This window comes from Macaca mulatta, chromosome 12, assembly GCF_049350105.2.
Source record: "Macaca mulatta isolate MMU2019108-1 chromosome 12, T2T-MMU8v2.0, whole genome shotgun sequence".
NCBI lineage: Eukaryota > Metazoa > Chordata > Mammalia > Primates > Cercopithecidae > Macaca > Macaca mulatta.
The window spans coordinates 96,391,956-96,411,657 of NC_133417.1; the positions used below are offsets into that span (position 1 = coordinate 96,391,956).

The 19,702-nt window shown below is 39.5% G+C and overlaps 1 protein-coding gene across 6 annotated transcripts in view; it reads left to right on the top strand.

Moving 5' to 3' along the window:
* MYO1B (myosin IB) overlaps positions 1-19,702 on the top strand; it is a 181,922-nt gene that overhangs the window by 93,982 nt on the left and 68,238 nt on the right. For all 6 annotated transcript variants that reach the window (XM_028830384.2, XM_015110580.3, NM_001266816.1 and 3 more), the window contains 3 exon segments: positions 3,709-3,813; positions 8,464-8,510; positions 12,720-12,783. In XM_028830384.2, the coding sequence (XP_028686217.1) occupies positions 3,709-3,813; positions 8,464-8,510; positions 12,720-12,783 (216 nt within the window).

The window sequence follows — 19,702 nt, forward strand, 5'->3', positions numbered from 1 at the left end:
ACAATATTCTTATATTTAACAGTAAACATAATTCAAAAACCAGACTTTGAAATATGGTGGATGATACTCAATTTTTTATTCTTCTCAGAAATAGTTTTTCGTTATAGAGCTTATCATGTAAAGATTTGATTTGTGTAAGTATATAATATTTGAATACAGATTCAAATTCATTTGAACTTTAGCACCAAAGAGTCAAAGGGAAATGAAGTACAAAGTCTCATGAGATAACTGTTATTTCCGGTTTCCAGCGTGGTAAAATATTATGAAAACAGTTCCTTAAACTATGTTGGACCTTGTAATTCATTCTTACTGGTTTATTAATTTCTCTAAAGTAGTGCCTGTGTAATGAACTACTTGAGTTAAAGGTCAAGTATTATGTCAGGAAAAAAAAATTATAGGAGTTGTCTCTTTTAAATAGTGTGATTTTTCTGGAGAAAATACTGTTAATACCAGCTTCCAAAAATGACTTATTAAGATGAGCCCAGTCGTACAATTCCTGAAAATGGTTAAGAATCTGAAGATATTTTTAACAACTTGGAAATAAATTATTAAACAACTTGAACTTTATCCTCAAACTATATTTAAAAATTTTATTTGAATTGCTTAAATAGGTTTTAAAGTTCATAAAGTGATTCTTAATTTCAGTTTAAATTAATCCATCTTTATATGCCAGGAGATATTATGGGTTTATATATACTTTAACAGCCAAATGATGTAAGCCTGACCCAAATTCCAGGAGATCTGCTCCTGGTGCCATTTTCAAACACATTTGACCCTGAGAGAACTTGATCCCATCTTGTTCTGGCCATTAAAAAGGTCTCTGAGAGGTCAAATCAATTCTAGTAGCCACCAAAAGATTCTCATTCTTGGTTGGCTGATCGCCACCCCCTACCCCACCACCACCACCCTGCTAAAGCAGTTGTCTTCTAAGTTCATCCTGGACCAGAACAGGTTTTCAGAGGACTCGTTGTAGCCATGAATGTGAATTTTGAGGTTTTGAGGTTTGGCCACAGTAAGGTCTATAATTACTAGAATAAACAAAAGAGCCTGACCTAAACTTTATATATTTTTTGTCAGTTTACCTAAAAGAAAACTTTTCACTTAAAATGTGTGATTGTGTATTTGTGTGTGCGCGCGTTAGTATGTTTGTATATTTGCCACTGTCTAAGGCAGTTACTTTGCTGATAAATGTTTTCAGTCTCCTGGTATTAAAATGGATAGACAGGCCAGAAATTTATGTCAAGAAAGAAGCATATACATAATATATGTGAGAGTTCAAGTGGGGATGGGGAACAGAGAATGCAGCTGAGAAAGCAGAAAGATGAGAAAGCAGGCCTGGAGGGGATTGCTTCCAGGGCCAGACTGCAGAGTTGGATGCGTGGGTGATTGAAGAGAGCTGCCCCAGGGCTGGAGACTAGATAGCAACGGATGTTAGGAATCTGCTAGGAGGACAGCCTCACCTGAATTGAAAGAGAGCCTAGAAAGTATCCTGAAGTGAGCAGAGAAGAGCTGTACTTCGGACTGGAGGGTAGAGGGCAATGTGGCCCCCAGGAGTGAAATGAAATATGGTAGTATATAAAGTCTTTGTCTGTAAGTGATGGCTCAGGACAGCCTGAATGGTTTAATAGGATTATCTATGTATAATGCACCCACTTTTTTCTAGTTAAACCATGAGAATAATGGAAAATGTAGTTGAGGAACTTTAAGCGTTGGAGGTTGTGTTATGTGGACAGTGAGTGCCCTGTGAAAGAAGGGTACTGCAGAGATGGAAAGATGGTTGTTTCTCAGTTACAGTCTTTAAAGGGAGACAGCAGAAATCAACCACACGGATGACCAGATAACCTATTTGGATTCCTTTTCATTACCCAGGAAGCAAATTGGAGAGAGTTACCTCCAACCATTGAAGACGTACCTAATGTCCCACCATAGTTCTGTGCTCCATGAGATTGTTTCCTTCCCCCTTGAAAAACGGAAATGTATTTGCCAGTACTCCAGAAGCAGACACCTTAGGACTTGAGAGCTTTATGTGACCTGCATAGATTCTTGGTCTTCAGTGGCTCCTATTGGTTGATGGTTTTAGGTTGCGCAAAAGCCCTAAGGAACACGTCGGGCAATGTGCGTAAAGTGGCGTTCCAGTTGTTCATGTATTATTTTCCCAATGGTGGGAGATGGGACCGGAATCCATCTGCAAGTCTCCTGTGAGACAGTTAAGATTGCCTCATTACACCTGTAGGCAGAGAGACCCTTCCTCCAACTTGGAGGAGGCTCACCTGCCCACTGACAGTGGCAGTAAAGCAAAGACTTGAGACAAAGCAGGATTTGGAGAGACTGGTTTCCTTACCTCAACTACCCAGACCAGGGAATATGTTTTCTTCTGCCAACATAAAATAGTCAAGCATTTTCTGGGTCCTGGTTATGGAACAACTAATTAGGACAGCCCTATGGAAAACAGATTCCATAGCAAATAAATTAGGGAAACAGAGCATTCTAGATCCTTTTTTAGAGTTCACCAGTGTACACGATCATATTAAAAGCTCTGAGAAGCCTTTTGATAAAGAAAGTGGTTTCACTGCATCTGACTCGCTGTGGCTCCACATCCACTGTGGACCTCATTTTCCTTAAATATCTATTAACATTCCTTAGAATTCAGTGTTAAAAGAATCAGAAGCTAGTAGGCAGATGCTGAGAGAGGGACACGGACTGGTAGGGAAAGGATAAAACCACCAAAGACATGATTTGTCCACCTCCCCAGTTTGAGCTAAAAAAATTTTAGGTGGTTTTATCCTTTGCCTCCTGTGGCCTATTCTTTAGCAGCTTTTGTAACAGGATTGCTAGTGAAGCCTATTAAGACTACCATGCCTGTAAAAGGCTGTGTTTTTTTCTTATTAAATCCTTACATTGGCTGCTTAGTTTTTGAATTAAGTTGAAGAATTATGAATTTGGTCTAATTATGAGCAAACCAGTTTTTTGGTTTTTGGTGTTTTTTTTTTTTTTTTGAGACAGAGTCTTTGTCACCAAGGCTGGAGTGCAGTGGCACGATCTCGGCTCACTGAAACCTCCGCCTCTCGGGTTCAAGCTCTCTTTCTGCCTCAGCCTCCCAAATAGCTGGGACTACAGGTGCGCACCACCATGCCCGGCTTATTTTTGTATTTTAGAAGAGATGGGGTTTTAACATATTGGTCAGACTGGTCTCAAACTCCTGACCTCATGATCCACCTGCCTCAGCCTCCCAAAGTTGCTGGGATTACAGGTGGGAGCCGCTGCACCTGGCCGAGCAAATGACTTGGAACATATGAATTGGAACATATCTTTGAAGAAGAGCAGTCTTCTAAACTTTAAAAATACGTTTGGTAAAGATACCCAGGTTACCAAGTTATTTTTGGCTTATCAGTATATAATATAGTAATTGCATATAAATGACTGCTTTAAGAAGATAATTCTGATACTTTGTTGATCATGTTACTAAGCAGTTTTTTAACAGCCCAATGATAAACTTTAAACACAGTGTTTATTATGTCTGAATTAATGACATGTCACTAAATAGAAAGCACAAATATTTAAAAGGTTTCCAAAACATTATTTACTTCTCTAGGAATAAAGACATTTGAAAATGCCATTATTGGGTCTTCTCCCCCACATTTCCTCCTCCCCAAAAAGATTTTTTAAATTTCTGTGTTATTGATTAATATGGCTTATTTTCATCCACAGAGGCCAGCAAGCTTGTCATGTCCTATGTGGCAGCTGTTTGTGGAAAAGGAGCAGAAGTTAATCAAGTTAAAGAACAGCTTTTACAGTCCAACCCTGTCCTGGAAGGTAGGATGTGTTATGTACATGCAGTCGGTGTGACTTGAACAGTAGATTCAGTTATACGGGTGCTTTGAGTACCTGGTCTGCTGGGAGGTGTTCTGGGAGGGAAGAGGAAGGAAGAAGAGATTCAGGCCAAGACCTGAGGAGCAAATAAGCCGTGTTCTAGAACCTCTTGGCCTAAGTGTTTAGCAGAATAGTTTACTAATGTAAAATGAGCTTCCTCACTTAACAATCACTTCCCCACCCAATTTTTATTTGAATTACTTAGATTTTGATTAAAAATAATCAACCAATTATTTGCATGTGATGGTGCAGTGCTCTTTTATTATTCAGGATAACACCTGTGGCTGATTGTTTTTGTTGTTAGAGAAATGAGGGCTCACCCAGAGAAACACTTAAGGACCCATTTTTTCCAGGGCCATAGAAAGTCTAAACCTGACTGGAGAGTGCACAAATTCTCTATTTAGTTCTCTGTCTTAGTCAGCTTGGGCTGCCATAACAAAGTGCACAGACGGGGTGGCTTAAACAACAGAAACTTATTTTCTCAAACCTCTAGAAGCTAGAAGTTCAAGATCAAGTTGCTGTCCAGGAAGGTTTTATTCTGAGGCCTCTTTTCTTGGCTTATATGTGGCTGCCATCTTGCTGTATGCTCACGTGACCTTTTCATTGTGCTTGAGTTGGGAGAGATGAGAGCAAGCTCTCTCGAATCTCTTCTCGTAAGACCACCAGTTCCATCCTGAGGGCCTCACCCGTCAGGACCACAGCTCACCTTGATTCCTTCCCACAAGCCCCCCGTCCCAGTGCTAGCTTTTTGAGGGTTAGGGCTTCAGCATATGAATTTTGCGGGGAGATAAGCATTCAGCCCATAACATCATCAGAAAACAAAACCAGAAACGAGTTTCCTTAATGCCAGGGAGAATGGCATACAACATCAGTGTGAACTACCTTGGCATTAGAAACAGTACATCAAAGTCTTTCCTATTGATGGCAAGCCATTAAACTTGCTTTATGGCTGGGTACAGTGGCTCGTACCTGTAATCCCAGCTCTTTGGGAGGCCAAGGTGGGTGGATCACTTGAGGCCAGGAGTTCGAGACTAGCCTTGCCAACATGATGAAACCCCTTCTCTACTAAAAATATAAAACTTAGCCGGGCGTGGTGGCACACGCCTGTAATCCCACCTCTTTGGGAGGTTGAAATGTGAGAATCGCTTGAGCCTGGGAGGCGGAGGTTGCAGTGAGCCGAGATCACGCCACTGCATTCCAGCCTGGGCAACAGAGGAAGACTGTATCTCAAAGAAAGAAAGAAAAAAAACAAGCAAACTTGTTTTATATTGTAAGCGACAAAGGGAGACTGTCTCAAAAAAAAATGCTTTATCTTGTAAGCATGTCTACTGTCACTTCACATATTTGTTGTGGTGGAGTAAGGTTTCTCAGCCTCAGCACTGTTGGACTGCTTACATGTTGCTGTGGGAGGATGTCCTGTGCATTGTAGGATGGCCTGTCCTGTGCACCTCTGACCTCTGTTAGCTGCCAGTTGCACCCCTGCCCCTAGTTGTTACAGTTGAAAGTATCTCCAGACATTGTCAGATGTCCCCTGGGGAGTCAGAACCACCCCGATTAGAATCTCTAGCCTAGATAAGTAGTTTGGTGGAATCTTTTGGTCCAAGTCATGGAAGGATGAGATTCAACATGGATTAAAGCAGAACTGCTTTTTCCCAGTATGAAGGGTTAAAACCCTGCCCTGTTGTCGTTTATACTCAGGCTCAGCCTCTCCTGCCCTTTCAGAGAGGCTCCCGAACAGTGAGTATTCACTGTGACCCCGAGACACACTTCCCATGCTTCAGTTTCACCATTACAAGGACACACCATGCATCTGTATCCCCAGTTAGTAGCATAAGAGAGAAATAAGGCAAATCATCTATTATGCTGTTTTTGATCTTTCCTCCATTTCAGTATCTTAATAACAAAGCTATTATGGAAAGCGGTATCTCTCAACTTTATTGTTCCAATATTTGGCTTTTTGTTTATTGCCTTTTGCTTTTAAGTTAGGGTGCTATACATTTGCTGTATTTCTGTATATGCTTATTTTAAGAATGCTGTGATGTAAAGGAGAAATGCTGAAGATTGCTGTAGCCTGCATCTGTGACCAGAATCTGGCTCTTTATTCAGTGGTATTTGGAACTAGGCTCCAGTGCAGGAAATGGAAGAAATGTCTACTGTGGGCATGCATTATCTTTTATGGGAATGCTTTACTTTTTAGCTGGAGCTGCTACTGTAAATGAACATTTAGAACAATGAACTTAAAAAAAGCCAATTGAGGAATGTGTCTCAAGTGTTCTATAATGGAACACTTGCTTTTTATTCTGTGGTTCACAATAAAAGACTTTAGTGTTTAGGGTTGTGTTTAGTAATGTGCAACTCAGATTTGTTTGATGAAAAGATGGTTTATGGCTTGCAAATAGCACCCTGAATAAAGTTTCTTTGAAGCAATTCCTTCACTTGCCCCTGACCTTCAAGCCACAATAAACTGTCCTTTATGCATCAACATCTCTAGTTGGACTTGGGGCTGTGCAAGTTAGCTAACTTGGCAGCCCTGCATGTTCACACCCACCACAAAAGACTAGCCTGTGAAAACACAAGAAATGTCATAGTCTTCATGATAACTAGGTCAATACACACCATTATCAAGGTTGCATTCATGAAAGCCTTTTAACTGGTGGTGGACATGGGATGAGCACGGGAACCTCTCCAGCAAGCATCCTTTTTTGAATATTTTTAGTGTGCAGATTTCTTCACTCTGTATAGCATCTCAGCTCATCTTCTGTTGAAGACAGAATTTGCTGCCGGGGACCTACCAAACCATACTCAGCCCAAGCAGCATCTCTAAGGCAAAGAACTTTGCCTGTGTTGGCTTTGTAAATGTTGTCTTAACCGAGCTTGAGCAACTATTTTTTTAAGAATCAAAAACACAAAGCCGGGCGCGGTGGCTCAAGCCTGTAATCCCAGCACTTTGGGAGGCCGAGGCGGGTGGATCACGAGGTCAGGAGATCGAGACCATCCTGGCTAACATGGTGAAACCCCGTCTCTACTAAAAATACAAAAAAAAAACTAGCCGGGCGTGGTGGCGGGCGCCTGTAGTCCCAGCTACTCGGAGGCTGAGGCAGGAGAATGGCGTGAACCTGGGAGGCGGAGCTTGCAGTGAGCCGAGATCACGCCACTGCACTCCAGCCTGGGTGACACAGCGCGAGACTCCGTCTCAAAAAAAACAAAAACAAAAACAAACAAACAAACAAACAAAACACAAAAAAGCCACCCCATATAAAATACAGTGCATCAGGTGTGGCTGCTAAATTACCAGAGTTAACATATGTAAACATACACCCTCTCTCCTTGATCAGGTGACTGCTTTCAAAAGTCAGTCCAGATTTTAGCCCACAGGTCTCATTTGAACACTCAGTAGTCTAATCTGCTCCCTGTTTAATTTGAAGAAGTTATGGAGACCTCCAGAGATTTGATGCGTAGCCTCTGACCCCAAAAGTTTATTTCTGTTCACCACATTATCATGCTAGCTGCCGTGTGGGCCCTGGATCCCAGTAATAGACCGGGCAGGTGGGAGACTTGGTAGAAATGGAGGATCTCATGCCCCTTCCCAGACCCATTGAACCTGAGTCTGCACTTTAGCCTCATGTCATTAGTTTGCACATTCAAGTTTGAAATGGTAAAGATGGGCAGGGCGGGGCTTCCAGAGCATCAAACAGGGATCTCCTCTACTTATACGACTTACGTTTAGGCTGCTTAATCTTCTACTACCATGGCCCAGGTTAATTTGCTCCTATCTTGTGCACAGGCTTGGTGAAACAATCCTTTTACTCTATGACTCCGTGCTGTTCCCTGTGTTAAACAGGAGCACTGTGCCTGGGGCAGCGTCAGCTTGGGGTTCTTAAATGCCCTCATTTAAAAGGGAGTCTTGTGAGGGATTTGTCTCCAGGAAACAGCTAAGATTGGAACATTTGTTATTTTGCATTATGGGCCAAATTGTTTCTCTTCGTTGTTTGGAAAGTTTCACCTAGGTCTGATATACATAAACTGATGAAAGCACTTTTAGCCTATTAGAAATGACTATTGTTTCCAAATATCTTACTCTTCCTATATTCCAGAGCTATATAATTAATAATATTTAAATAGCTTTATTTTAAAATTAATTAAACAATTTAAAGGTTCACATGCCTTTCCCCATGATCTGGAAACTTCAAGTTCCATAAAGCCTTTGATAATGATAAGTAATCTCTGAAATAACCTTACTCAGTGATGATAATCCTAGAAGAGCATGAAGCCTTGCTTCCTGGTCACTCAATTGACTACTCTGTAAAAGTGTTAAAAGGTGTTGAATTAGATAAGGTTAAGTTTACAGTAATACTTGAATTCCATGAATCATAGGAATGATTTTTTTTTTCTATGAACTTGTAAGACATGGAAGCTTTAGCAACTTACTAAGACTTCTGTTAAGTATATTTCTGTGGAAGTTTTGGACAGAAATATCATTGCCACAAGTTGTATTTTCCAGAAATCATAGATTTCAAATGCTGTATTTGCTTTATCTTTCTGCTTGAGATTATTATTATTTTTTTAACCATACGTCTGTTTCTTTCCTACTAGCTTTTGGAAATGCCAAAACTGTAAGGAATGACAACTCCTCTAGATTTGTAAGTATTTGTATAAGCATAAGTGTTAACACTAATATTTAGCTCATGTATGTTTAAACAACCAGTAGATGTTTAATATTTCTTAATACACACATTTTTAAAATAAGAGGAACATCATCTCTATTAAGACTCAAAGTTCTATAAGGACTCTTGGTTTCTGGAATTTTCCTTTTGAATTCTTTTTGGAGTAACAAGCTATTTTTATCATGTTTTCTTGACGTCTTCTATCATAAAATCCCATAAGCAATTTAAATGAGGCTATTTAGAGTAACACTTTACTTATCTGAGTTTGGTATTTAGAAATCAAGAATCAGAAATTAAGAGAAAGGTAAACTGGGTCTCAAGTTTAGGGTTAGGGTGCACCGTAGCCCTTGTCCCTTATTTAGTGGGTCCAGAAAGGATGGGATGTATTTTAAAATTAAATAGAGGTGAAGTCTGTAGGCTTGGCAATAAATGCAAGCGTGTGGGGTGAGTGTGGGGCTGTAGAGTAGAACTGAATAATAAAAACCAAATCTGTTTGGTGTTTTGAGCTTGATTGAGTTGGAAAATGCTAGACAGGGTCCATCTTCCCAGCTTCATCCCCCACTACTCCCTGGCCTGTGCCTTGCATGTTGACGCAGTGGGCTCCTCCAGCCGGGCCATGCTCTTTGGTGCCTCTGCCCTTTACAGAGACACAGCTGCCTGAATGCAGCTGCAGGAAATGTTGAGTCTGATGGTGGTGTTTTGAAATTGATGTATACATTTTTATAATAAAAGATCGTTTGTTTTATGAACCGTCTTCTCACATACATTACTGATTGCCATCAGGGACAATTTTGATGATCTTTTATGCCTTCTTACTTGAGACCCTTCCTGACCTTTCTCCACCTTCTTTTAGATCCCATTTAGCTCTTTCCTCCTTAAGGTTATTTTGTGCTTAAGGCAGGACAGTGACCTCAGGTGGAGATAGTTTTGATGGTTTAGAAAACAGCAGGCTAAGTAAGGTTCCTAATTCCAAGGCTGTGAATTTTTTCCGTCAGATTAGCCCCTTAAGTTGTTATAACTGATTTGATCCGTGCCTTTTCCTGTTGTGGTAACATGGCTAATCTCATTACATAAATAGAATTAGAAGTGAAGTGTGGGTGATAGAAGTAATTCTAATGATCAAGCTCCTTTATGTGATACAGATTTTATTTTTGCTGTTTGCAAATTATATGCACACACAGTATTTAATATTTGCAAATATATTTAGTCTATAGACCATAAAAATGTAGAAACCCGTATTACTTAAAAGGCTGTTACTTCTTAGTGATATTTGAAATCTAGTGAAAGGCTTGGCAGGTGATTTGGTTTATTAAGTAACTTCAGAGAAATCCTATTATAACTTGGGTATTAGGATATGAGATTAATACCTGATTATAGGCTGAATCATTTCATGCCCAGTTTTTAGCAGTTTCTCTGCTTTGTGGTCTGTGACTTGACTAGTAATATACCTATGTTTTAATTTTATAGCAGGACTCTGCTGTATTTAAAGTTACTACTGTACATAACAGTGGTTTATGTACTTGTGCTCCGGGGAAATTGCAATTTCTTTGACTTGCAAACCAGTCTTTGTTGGTCTAGTTAACCTGGAATGAAATCCTTGACCTCTTCACAGAGTAGTCTGATAGACCCTGCCGTGTTCTAGTTAATGCTTGCTCATCGTAGCTCACATTTTGAACCAGTGTTGCCATGGAGATGCCTCACAGGGTCCCCTCCCCACCACAGCAGCTGTAGTTTGACAAATTGAGCTATGAGTTATTTCTGAGTGGACTAGTAACGTGATCAGAACCCAGCTTTTGGCGAGTAATCAGGAAGTGGCTTAGTGGGAAGAATGTCATTCCACTATCAACCGAATTCTCAGGGCTGGCCACTAGTTGGTTTATCCCTGGTTGGCATCCTTTTCCATTCTCTCCAGTGTTTATTCTACTCTCCTCAAACCTCCTATTTTTTTACTCTCAGCTCTTGATGTTACGCCTACTTCTCAGAAATCACCATCGTCATCATACAGGTCTTCAAACTGAGTTAATCCTGCTTCCTGGTGCCTGGCCTATACGTATGTCTATGTACGCTCCTTTTACCTAGGCTCTAGATTCTGTCGCCTCATGTGGCCAGGGACCACCTTCTATCAAAAGGATCCCCTCTTACGTGGTCAACCTCTGACTCCTTTGACAGAGTAACCATTCTTCCCCTCCTTTGTAGCTGCTTTGCCTCCTTGGTCTCCCACCTTCTTGGAGGTCCTCCCTGTCCACTCAGTGGCCTGGGCCACAGGACTGAATTTTTTTTGTTATCCTCTCTCATCTCCTGCATCCAACCTGGGCCTGTTACTGTGACTCTCCGGGTAGCTCTCAATTCTGTTTACTTTTTCTCTTTGACTACTTCTACTTAAAGCCACCAACATTTCTCCACTAATCACTGTAGCCACCTCCTGTCAGCTACATGTACTCTTGCTTCTTTCCTGTTCATTCCATACTAGCCAGGGAAATCTTGTAAATAGGCAGGTTTGATCATGACATCCTTGTTTAGGAGCCTTTAAGGACAGGGCTTTTTTGTGATGAGAATATCTCAAAGTAATCATGTGCTCCAACTTCCCTCTCCAGCCTTGTTTCCCACTCATCCTCATGGTTGCCAATTCTTAACGCCTACTCCTTCCTGGTCTCCCACCTCCTTGCCCACCTCACTTCTGCTGATACTTTGCAGTTAAGGTGGGGCAGATTTCCTGCTCTCCCTTTGTTCCTGCTTCTTTGGCATAGCACCAGGACCCACTGTAGGACATATCCTCCTAGACTGGAGTGTCCGGTTGACCTGTCTCAATTCCCCCACTAGACAGTAAGCTCCTTGAAGGCAGGAGCCATGCCGTGCTTTCGCTTGTGCCTACTTCAGCTTTAAAGAAGTGGTTGACAGACATATCCTTATGAATAAGTGCAGACCTAAAAGGGTAGATGACCCATGATGATGAAAAAAGAGAAGGTGCAAGAGCATGGGTAAGCTGATACAAAGGCACAAATTGCATTGTTGACTGAGTTCCATGTGATTGTATTTCTTCTCCCTTACCCTCATTTGAAAATTAATGAGTTAAAGTAATTCTTAGGATATGAAACAAAACTAAAGACTTTACTTATTAGAACCACACACACTTTTCCAAACAAGAAACATCTGTCACAGTTACTCTGTTATACTTGTTACTCTTTAGGCAATTATAGACCAGTTCTTTAACAATCAGAATATTAAACTCCGTGTGTGTGTCTGTGTGTTTAAGATACTGTCTATAAAGTGTAAAATGAACCCTGTGTTATATATTGCTATTATAATCTGGGTGAAAAGCCAAAAAAAGGAATAATGATCAGTGTGCTTCTGACCTGTTCATAACACATAATCTTGTATTAACAATCAGAATATTAAACTCCGTGTGTGTGTCTGTGTGTTTAAGATACTGTCTATAAAGTGTAAAATGAACCCTGTGTTATATATTGCTATTATAATCTGGGTGAAAAGCCAAAAAAAGGAATAATGATCAGTGTGCTTCTGACCTGTTCATAACACATAATCTTGTATTAACAATCAGAATATTAAACTCCGTGTGTGTGTCTGTGTGTTTAAGATACTGTCTATAAAGTGTAAAATGAACCCTGTGTTATATATTGCTATTATAATCTGGGTGAAAAGCCAAAAAAAGGAATAATGATCAGTGTGCTTCTGACCTGTTCATAACACATAATCTTGTATTTGATTTGAGTCGTTATAAAAACAGATCTCTGAACGTTTCATTTATTGATATGTTTCAAGTTCCTAGCAATGGCTTAAAACATATTCTGCAAATAAAAAAAGACTATCTTCCCAACCAGTCTATATACACAGACGACGACTTTTTCTTCTGTTTTTATTTTTGAATTGAGTACATATCCTCCAGTAGTTTGAAAGATAATCTGAAATGGAAAAGTCACATGGTGGCTGAGAAGATTTGTTCCTAAATTAGCAGTGGGTTATATTAGCTTTGAACTAACGGGGTATTTAGTATGAATTATTTATGGAGGCATGTTGTTTTGCATCTTGGTTATATAAACTGTGTCTTTCTTAGTTACATTTAAACAAATGTAGAAAAATAAAGGCTTAGTCTGCTATTCTCTAAGAAGTACACTGAGTGAGTATTTTGAGATGAACTAGAAAATTCACAGAATCTTTCTTTGGCAGGGCAAATATATGGATATTGAATTTGACTTTAAAGGCGATCCGCTAGGAGGAGTAATAAGTAACTGTGAGTATTTTTCTTGAGTCCTTGTAAAGAAGTTCAGAATACTAAAACATGTATTTATAGTAGAATAGTTTAGATACTTGTGTCTTGAGGCATAAGAATATGTTTCCTTGCTTTATTTTTAAACTTTAAGCTTTGCATTTCAGATTGTTTTATAATATAATGTAATTTATAAATATTTTTAAAGATCACTTAACATCTTTACCTTGGAAAAACTTTTTAGGAGTTTGCTAAATAAATATTTGCCTTACTATATTCTATAGATCTTTTTAAAGTCCTGTAGGTCTTTAAGGGAATCCTGTATGAAAAAAGATCCTCTAAGGGTTATTTTCTTTAACAAAATGTTTATGATAAAAAAGCAAAATATAAATAATTGGTTTTAAATTAATAACTTTTGGAGTAATATTTATTCAATAAAAGGAGTAGACCTGTACTTCAGTCTTACTTTGAGAAATGTTGCTTCTCTTCCAGTGTATTTAAGTGATTGGAATGTGATACACTTGTTAGGTAAAACAGGTTTTTTTTAACTTTCTTTAGACATGATTTTTGACTGTGGAAGTGAAATATTCTATGTGAAAGGTAAAAAAAACAAAACAACAACAACAAGAAAAACACAGTCAGATGAGGTCTGCTCATACTAGCCTAGGTGCAGAGTTTTCTAAAGTGGGTATATGAGCGCCACACGGGGTTTTCAGTGTCTCTTATAAAAATGACAGTGCTGTCAGTGCTTGGGAGCTGTGGCGCCCACGGCACAACCCTGATGTCCCTGCTCCTCTTGACTCATGGTTGATTAGTTTGGAAAATGTAAGATGATGACTCAGGGCTTTGTGCACCCCAGCCACAGTCTGGTTATCCTCTTGAGTCCTCTAGGTTTTTTGAGGACCATAGATCTGAACCTCTTCCTACCCCTGCCTGCCTCACCATCCCATGGTGCTATTGGGATTGTTAGAATGAAAAAAATTATGTTTAGACCTAAAAAAAGAAAGAAAAAAAAAAGAGTTGACTGAAGTATCCAAAGTGTGCACATTTATTTTTCTTATAACAGTGGCATTTCGTCTTCAAAGGAAATGTTATGCTGAACCCCAAAGATGGTACCGGTGAAATGAGACCTGATCTGGTTGAAGAGGAGATGGGTAGCCCAGAATCCTGGCACTCTCAGATGCCACTGAGATCTTCCTGACTAGCCCTAGCAGAAGAATGCCCTTTGAAAATTATTATTTAGTTAATTTGGTCAAACTATGCAGCTGATGTAAAAAAAAAAAAATTAAAATCATGATTCAGAGAGTAACCATCTAGGGCTCGAGGTTTCTCACCTTTAAAATGATAGGATTGAATTGGATGAATTCCATGGTTCTTCCCATTTCCAGCATTCTGTAGTTCTTAAATAATTTAATTTCTGGCTGGGCCCAATGGCTCACGCCTGTAATCCCAGCACTTTGGGAGGCTGAGGCGGGGGGGATCACCTGAGCTCATCAGTTTGAGACCAGCCTGGTCAACATGTGAAACCCCGTCTCTACCAAAAATACGAAAAATTAGCCAGATGTGATGGCGCATGCCTGTGGTCCCAGCACAGGAGGTTGAGGTAGGAAAATCACTTGAGCCTGGGAGCCGGAGGTTACGGTGAGCCGAGGTTGAGCCACTGTGCTCCAGCCTCAGGTGACAGAGTGAGATCCCATCTGAAAAATAAATAAATAAAGTTTCCATTTTAGTTTGCCCAACTACACAGTTTTGTATGCCATGTGTTGGGATTGTCCGTTTTTATAAGAATGTTTAATTATTAGAGAAATGCCTTGAAGAGAAAGTTTTAATATGAATTGAAGTTGAATGGGATAGTGCTACTTAAGTTAAATGATTTCATACACAAAATATGGGAATAAAAGTACTCATGCAAACTATGTATGATATAACCAAAGGTAAATGATTATAACCCCTGCCAAAGTTGTTAGGAAAACTCCTTTTACAGTATATGGCAGCTGATCAGAGCTATCCAGCTAGTGGTGTGCCTCAGTTTTAAGATCACCATTTTAAGGAATGATTAGTATTTAGTCTGAATGATAACTCATGAGTCTTTAGTGCTTTATTTTTACAAGACAAATTCACTCTAGCTATAAAGTTAATAAAACACTTTTTAAAAATGAGAGTAGGTTTAATATTGTTTTCATTACAGAACTTACAGCTGAACATTTTGGAATGATTTAATCAATATTACTCTTGAGGATTTTAGGAAAATAATTCAGGATAACTTTATTATAAGGATAAGAAAACAACTTTGGTTTTAAATTTTGAAGTTTAAGTTCTAAGCACAAATGTCTTGTCCCCTGATTCTTGCAGTATCCGTGGAGAATAAATATTAAACACTCAGTTCTTTTCCAATTAAGATTAATATATCTTCATGAATGGATTTCATATGGTGTTTGTTACCATTTGTTCCCACAGTGAAATTATATTGAAATTTGTGGTAGTGGGAACACCCTGGTATTTAAGAGTATCCTTTGCTTTGGAGAGAAAAGGAATACATTAGTGGTAAGAGCAGGAAATTTCATCTTGTGTAGAGAACTGACTCATAGGTGGTCATTGGGAGCTGCTGCCTTCTGGCAGAAGGGAGTTTAAAGCAATGGATACACCATCTTGTGTTCTCTCCAAACTAAAGAAGCTAAAAGTTGGATTCTTGTAGCGTAGAAAAGAAGACAAAATTTGCCATTTTGTAGGAAGTATATTTTGCCTCCTTTTCTAGCAGCTGCCTAGTGAAAGCATAGATTGTCATTGGCAAAAACTCTTACCTTGAAAAAGGCACAGTATCCCTTGAGCCAATTGTGTACCCAGGAAGTGGAAAGGAAAAGAAACCCCAGTAACTTCTCTCTCTTTTTGTAAAAGAGACAAATTAAGTCTGGAACTCACTTGAAAACTACGTATCCCTAAGGTTAGTGTCTTTAAGAGAGGTATTAAAACAGAAGATGGTAAAACATTTGCTTCAATAGAGAAGATAAAATATAGAAACACATACAAATGTTTAGGTAATGTAAAATGATACTTCTCCTACTTTGTTAAGGTTTGTTGGTCTGATGATATTTATGTTTTTGTATTTGGGGATTTTACATCTGGTGTTGTGAACTGGAAGCTTTTGGAAACCAATTTTTAAAATTAATATCACAGGCATTTGGTGGCAGTTTAGACAGTGGAGAACATATGGTACAAGTTGCAGGGATTCTATCTTCTAAAAGAAGAATAGCACAGAGAAATATACGCTATGAAGAAACTGTTATTTCAGATGTGCATATACCTGAGCGAACTATGGACGAGAGAGGTTGTCTTGTTCACATTACCATGTCAAGAGCCTAGTGTAATACCTGACACAGTAGGTGTGTAAGTGCATATAAAGGCAGGCTCTTTTTTCCTTGTCCATTATTTGGGGCATACCCATGAGCCTACTTTTGCAACTCTTGTTGGTTTATCATGTGATTTCCAGTGTCTAAACAAAAGACAGCAAATTACTTCATTCTCTGTGCCTCCATTTCTTCATTTTGAAATGAGAATAACTATAGGACCAATTGCATAGGTTGTCTTGAGGTGTAGATTATGTATTAGTATCTAAAGCACTTGTAGTAGTGCCTGGTACATAGTGAACACTCAATAAATATTTGCTTTTTTCAGTATAGTTATTTGTTTGTTGTCTTTAGCCTTTCATCAAATACATGCTCTGTAAGGACAGAGCCTTAGCCTGGTTCATTACTAAATGACCAGCAACTAAAATAGCGTCGAACATAGGCTGGGTACCATGGCTCAACGCCTGTAATCCCAGCACTTTGGGAGGCCAAGGCGGGCAGATCACGAGGTCAGGAGTTCGAGACCAGCCTGACCAACATGGTGAAACCCGACTCTACTAAAAATACAAAAATTAGCTGTACATGGTGGCACGTGCCTGTAATCCCAGCCACTCAAGAGGCTGAGGCAGGAGAGTCACTTGAACTTGGGAGGTGGAGGTTGCAGTGAGCCGAGATTGCACCACTGCACTCCAGCCTGGGTGACAGAGCAAGACTCTGTCTCAAAAAAAAAAAAAAAATAGTGTTGAACACCTTATATATATTTGTTGGATGAATTAATGATCACAGAAGTAATTATGTACAGTTGAGAGGTTTTTTTGAGAAATAAAGCTTCTGCTTTATTAGAAAATTTTGTCTGAGCTGGGCGCGGTGGCTCAAGCCTGTAATCCCAGCACTTTGGGAGGCCGAGACGGGCGGATCACGAGGTCAGGAGATCGAGACCATCCTGGCTTAACACTGTGAAACCCCATCTCTACTAAAAAATACAAAAAAAAAAAAAAAAAAAAAAATAGCCGGGCGAGGTGGCGGGCGCCTGTAGTCCCAGCTACTTGGGAGGCTGAGTCAGGAGAATGGCATAAACCCGGGAGGCGGAGCTTGCAGTGAGCTGAGATCCGGCCACTGCACTTCAGCCCAGGCGACAGAGCCAGACTCCGTCTCAAAAAAAAAGAAAATTTTGTCTGAATATTCTGTGCTAATCATTTAAAAATACTTCTAAATAAATACTTTTCCTAAATCCCAGAAAGGCAAAATTATTGGTTGTCAGACTTCTCCTGGTACTGACTTTGTTCAGCTTGAAAAAAAAAAAATTCGGCTAATTATGAAGGGAGGCAAATGCTGTGATTGGTCTATGTTCCAGTTATTCTTGCTGTACTGCCTGACAACCCCTGCCCCCTACAACCTCAAACTTAGAGTACAATAAGTTTGGGTGTTTCACAGTATTACAACTAGGTTTGGAGAGGAAAGTAACATCCTGGCAACCCGTGTTCTAAGAGGGTGAGGAGGAAGCCTGAAGTAGTCTGGGAAAGCATATGGCATGCCACTTCTGCTGTACTCTGTGTAGTCACAGTGGGCACTAGCTTGCACAGTTTCAGGGGCAGAGACACAGATCATACCTCTCAACAGAAAGAGTGTCAAACAATTTGTAATCATTTTATTTTAGACAGCCACTGTCTGATAGATCGTTTTCAGAAATAGCACAATAATTTCTCACCCTGTGTCCACATCCTTGATGAGTCCCCTCTCTCATTTACTCAAGGCTTGGCTGGGAGATGTATTTCGATCAATGGAACAGTTAGCAAATACAGCACAACCAGATACTTGAGGATTGTTGATGTATTGGAGTTTGTCCTCTCTTGCTGATCTTGGGAATTTACTATCACCATCATGTGAATGAGCCTGGGTTAGTCTGCTGGACGAGGAGAGACACATGGAATGAACTGCTAGACATAAGAGTGAGGACGTCTTAGCCCAGATGGCTGCCAGCCAGTCTGCCAGCAGACAACCAACCCATGAGCAAGCCCAGCAGAGATGAGCCAAGTTGGCTCAGGCCAGAAATATCCAGCTGACATCATGAGCTAATAAATGGTATTGTTTTAAGCTGCTGAGTTTTGGGTGATTTGTTATGCAGCAAAAACTAATCGATACAGGGGTGTGATTGATAATATATCCTTTCCCTCACCCAGTTTGGAAGCACTTGTCAAATAGGCACAAGAATCAAGCTGGAGAAGAAGTGGCTTTATTACTGTTAAAGGAAAGGTTGAGGAAAGTGTCTTTTGGTTTATCACCCAAGTAGGTGTGTTAGTAGTCCTTTGGCACTTTGGTAGTAAGGCAGTGATTGACAATATTAAGCAACTGCTGGCCTCTCCTTGTGTGCATTGCCCCATCTGTCTTTTAGCACTAAGGAGTAGAGCCAGATGTGTGCATAGTATAGGGAACCCAGAGAGCTAAGCCCTCTGTGCATGGCCCTTTCTTCTGCAAACCTCACTGCTCAGCAAAGTCTTTTTTCTTGTCCTGGGGAGGAGTGAGTAAGGGGCCAGCAGGCTGGGAAGTTACTCTAAGGAGATCCTTCCACATGGAAACGTCAAGCAAAAGGAAACGGCCACTCTCCTCACAATGGAGATGGAGGATGGAACAGATTACTCTGGATTGCTTTGTTTTTTCACATTTCTTTTGAATTTATGACACAATTGGCTTATACCTTTATGTGCCGTCTATCTCATGGCACATTGTTTAATCTGTGTGTGTGCTGCATTCATGCCGTTTTGTATGGAACGTGGTTTTACTCTTTTAAATTGTTTGAGATTTACAGCTTTGTTCTTCCTTTTATATCATATATTTGATTTTATTGATGAAAAGTCATCAATAAAAGGCATGAAACTGCCTGTTAGAACGCTTCCTAAAGGAAACTCTGATCAGTTTTCTGGGAATATATGTACTGAGGTAAAATAGAAGACTCCCTGTCTATGGGTCAGTTCTCAGTAGCGAGTGGATATTCCTTAATAAAGTGTCTGTTTTTAATCTGCCTTTTTAGGGTCACAAATCAAAAACTAAGTCAATACATTGCCTAATTTCTAATACATACAAGGCTGAGCTTTTTTTGTTTTTTTGTTTTGTTTTGTTTTGTTTTTTGAGTTTTGAGTTTTAAAGCTCCTGAAGAAGACAGAAATAGTCAGTCATTGTTTGTGAAGTATCTGTAGCAATACAACTGAAATACTGACATTTCAAAAGAACAGTGCTGTGACTTCGTAATGGGTGCCTTTATATGAAAGTAGATGCTTTCCCTTTATCTCAGTTTTACTTTGTTTTTCTTTTTACAAAATACGTTTGTCATGAAAAAAGACTATTTATCATGAAATGAGACTATATACAAATATTGAAGAAGCCAGATGTTGAAATATAACTAAATTAACCTCAGATTAATGAATTAATTCATTAATCTGTGTTTATTAGGGGAGTAAATCAAGATAGTAAGGACCAGATATTTCATTACTTTTATTTCACGATTGGGTCTAGAATTTTAGATTCAGATATGTTCATGAACAAATTTTCAATTATTAGATAAACATTGAATTTGCATCAGAAAATCTGTTGTGAAAATACAT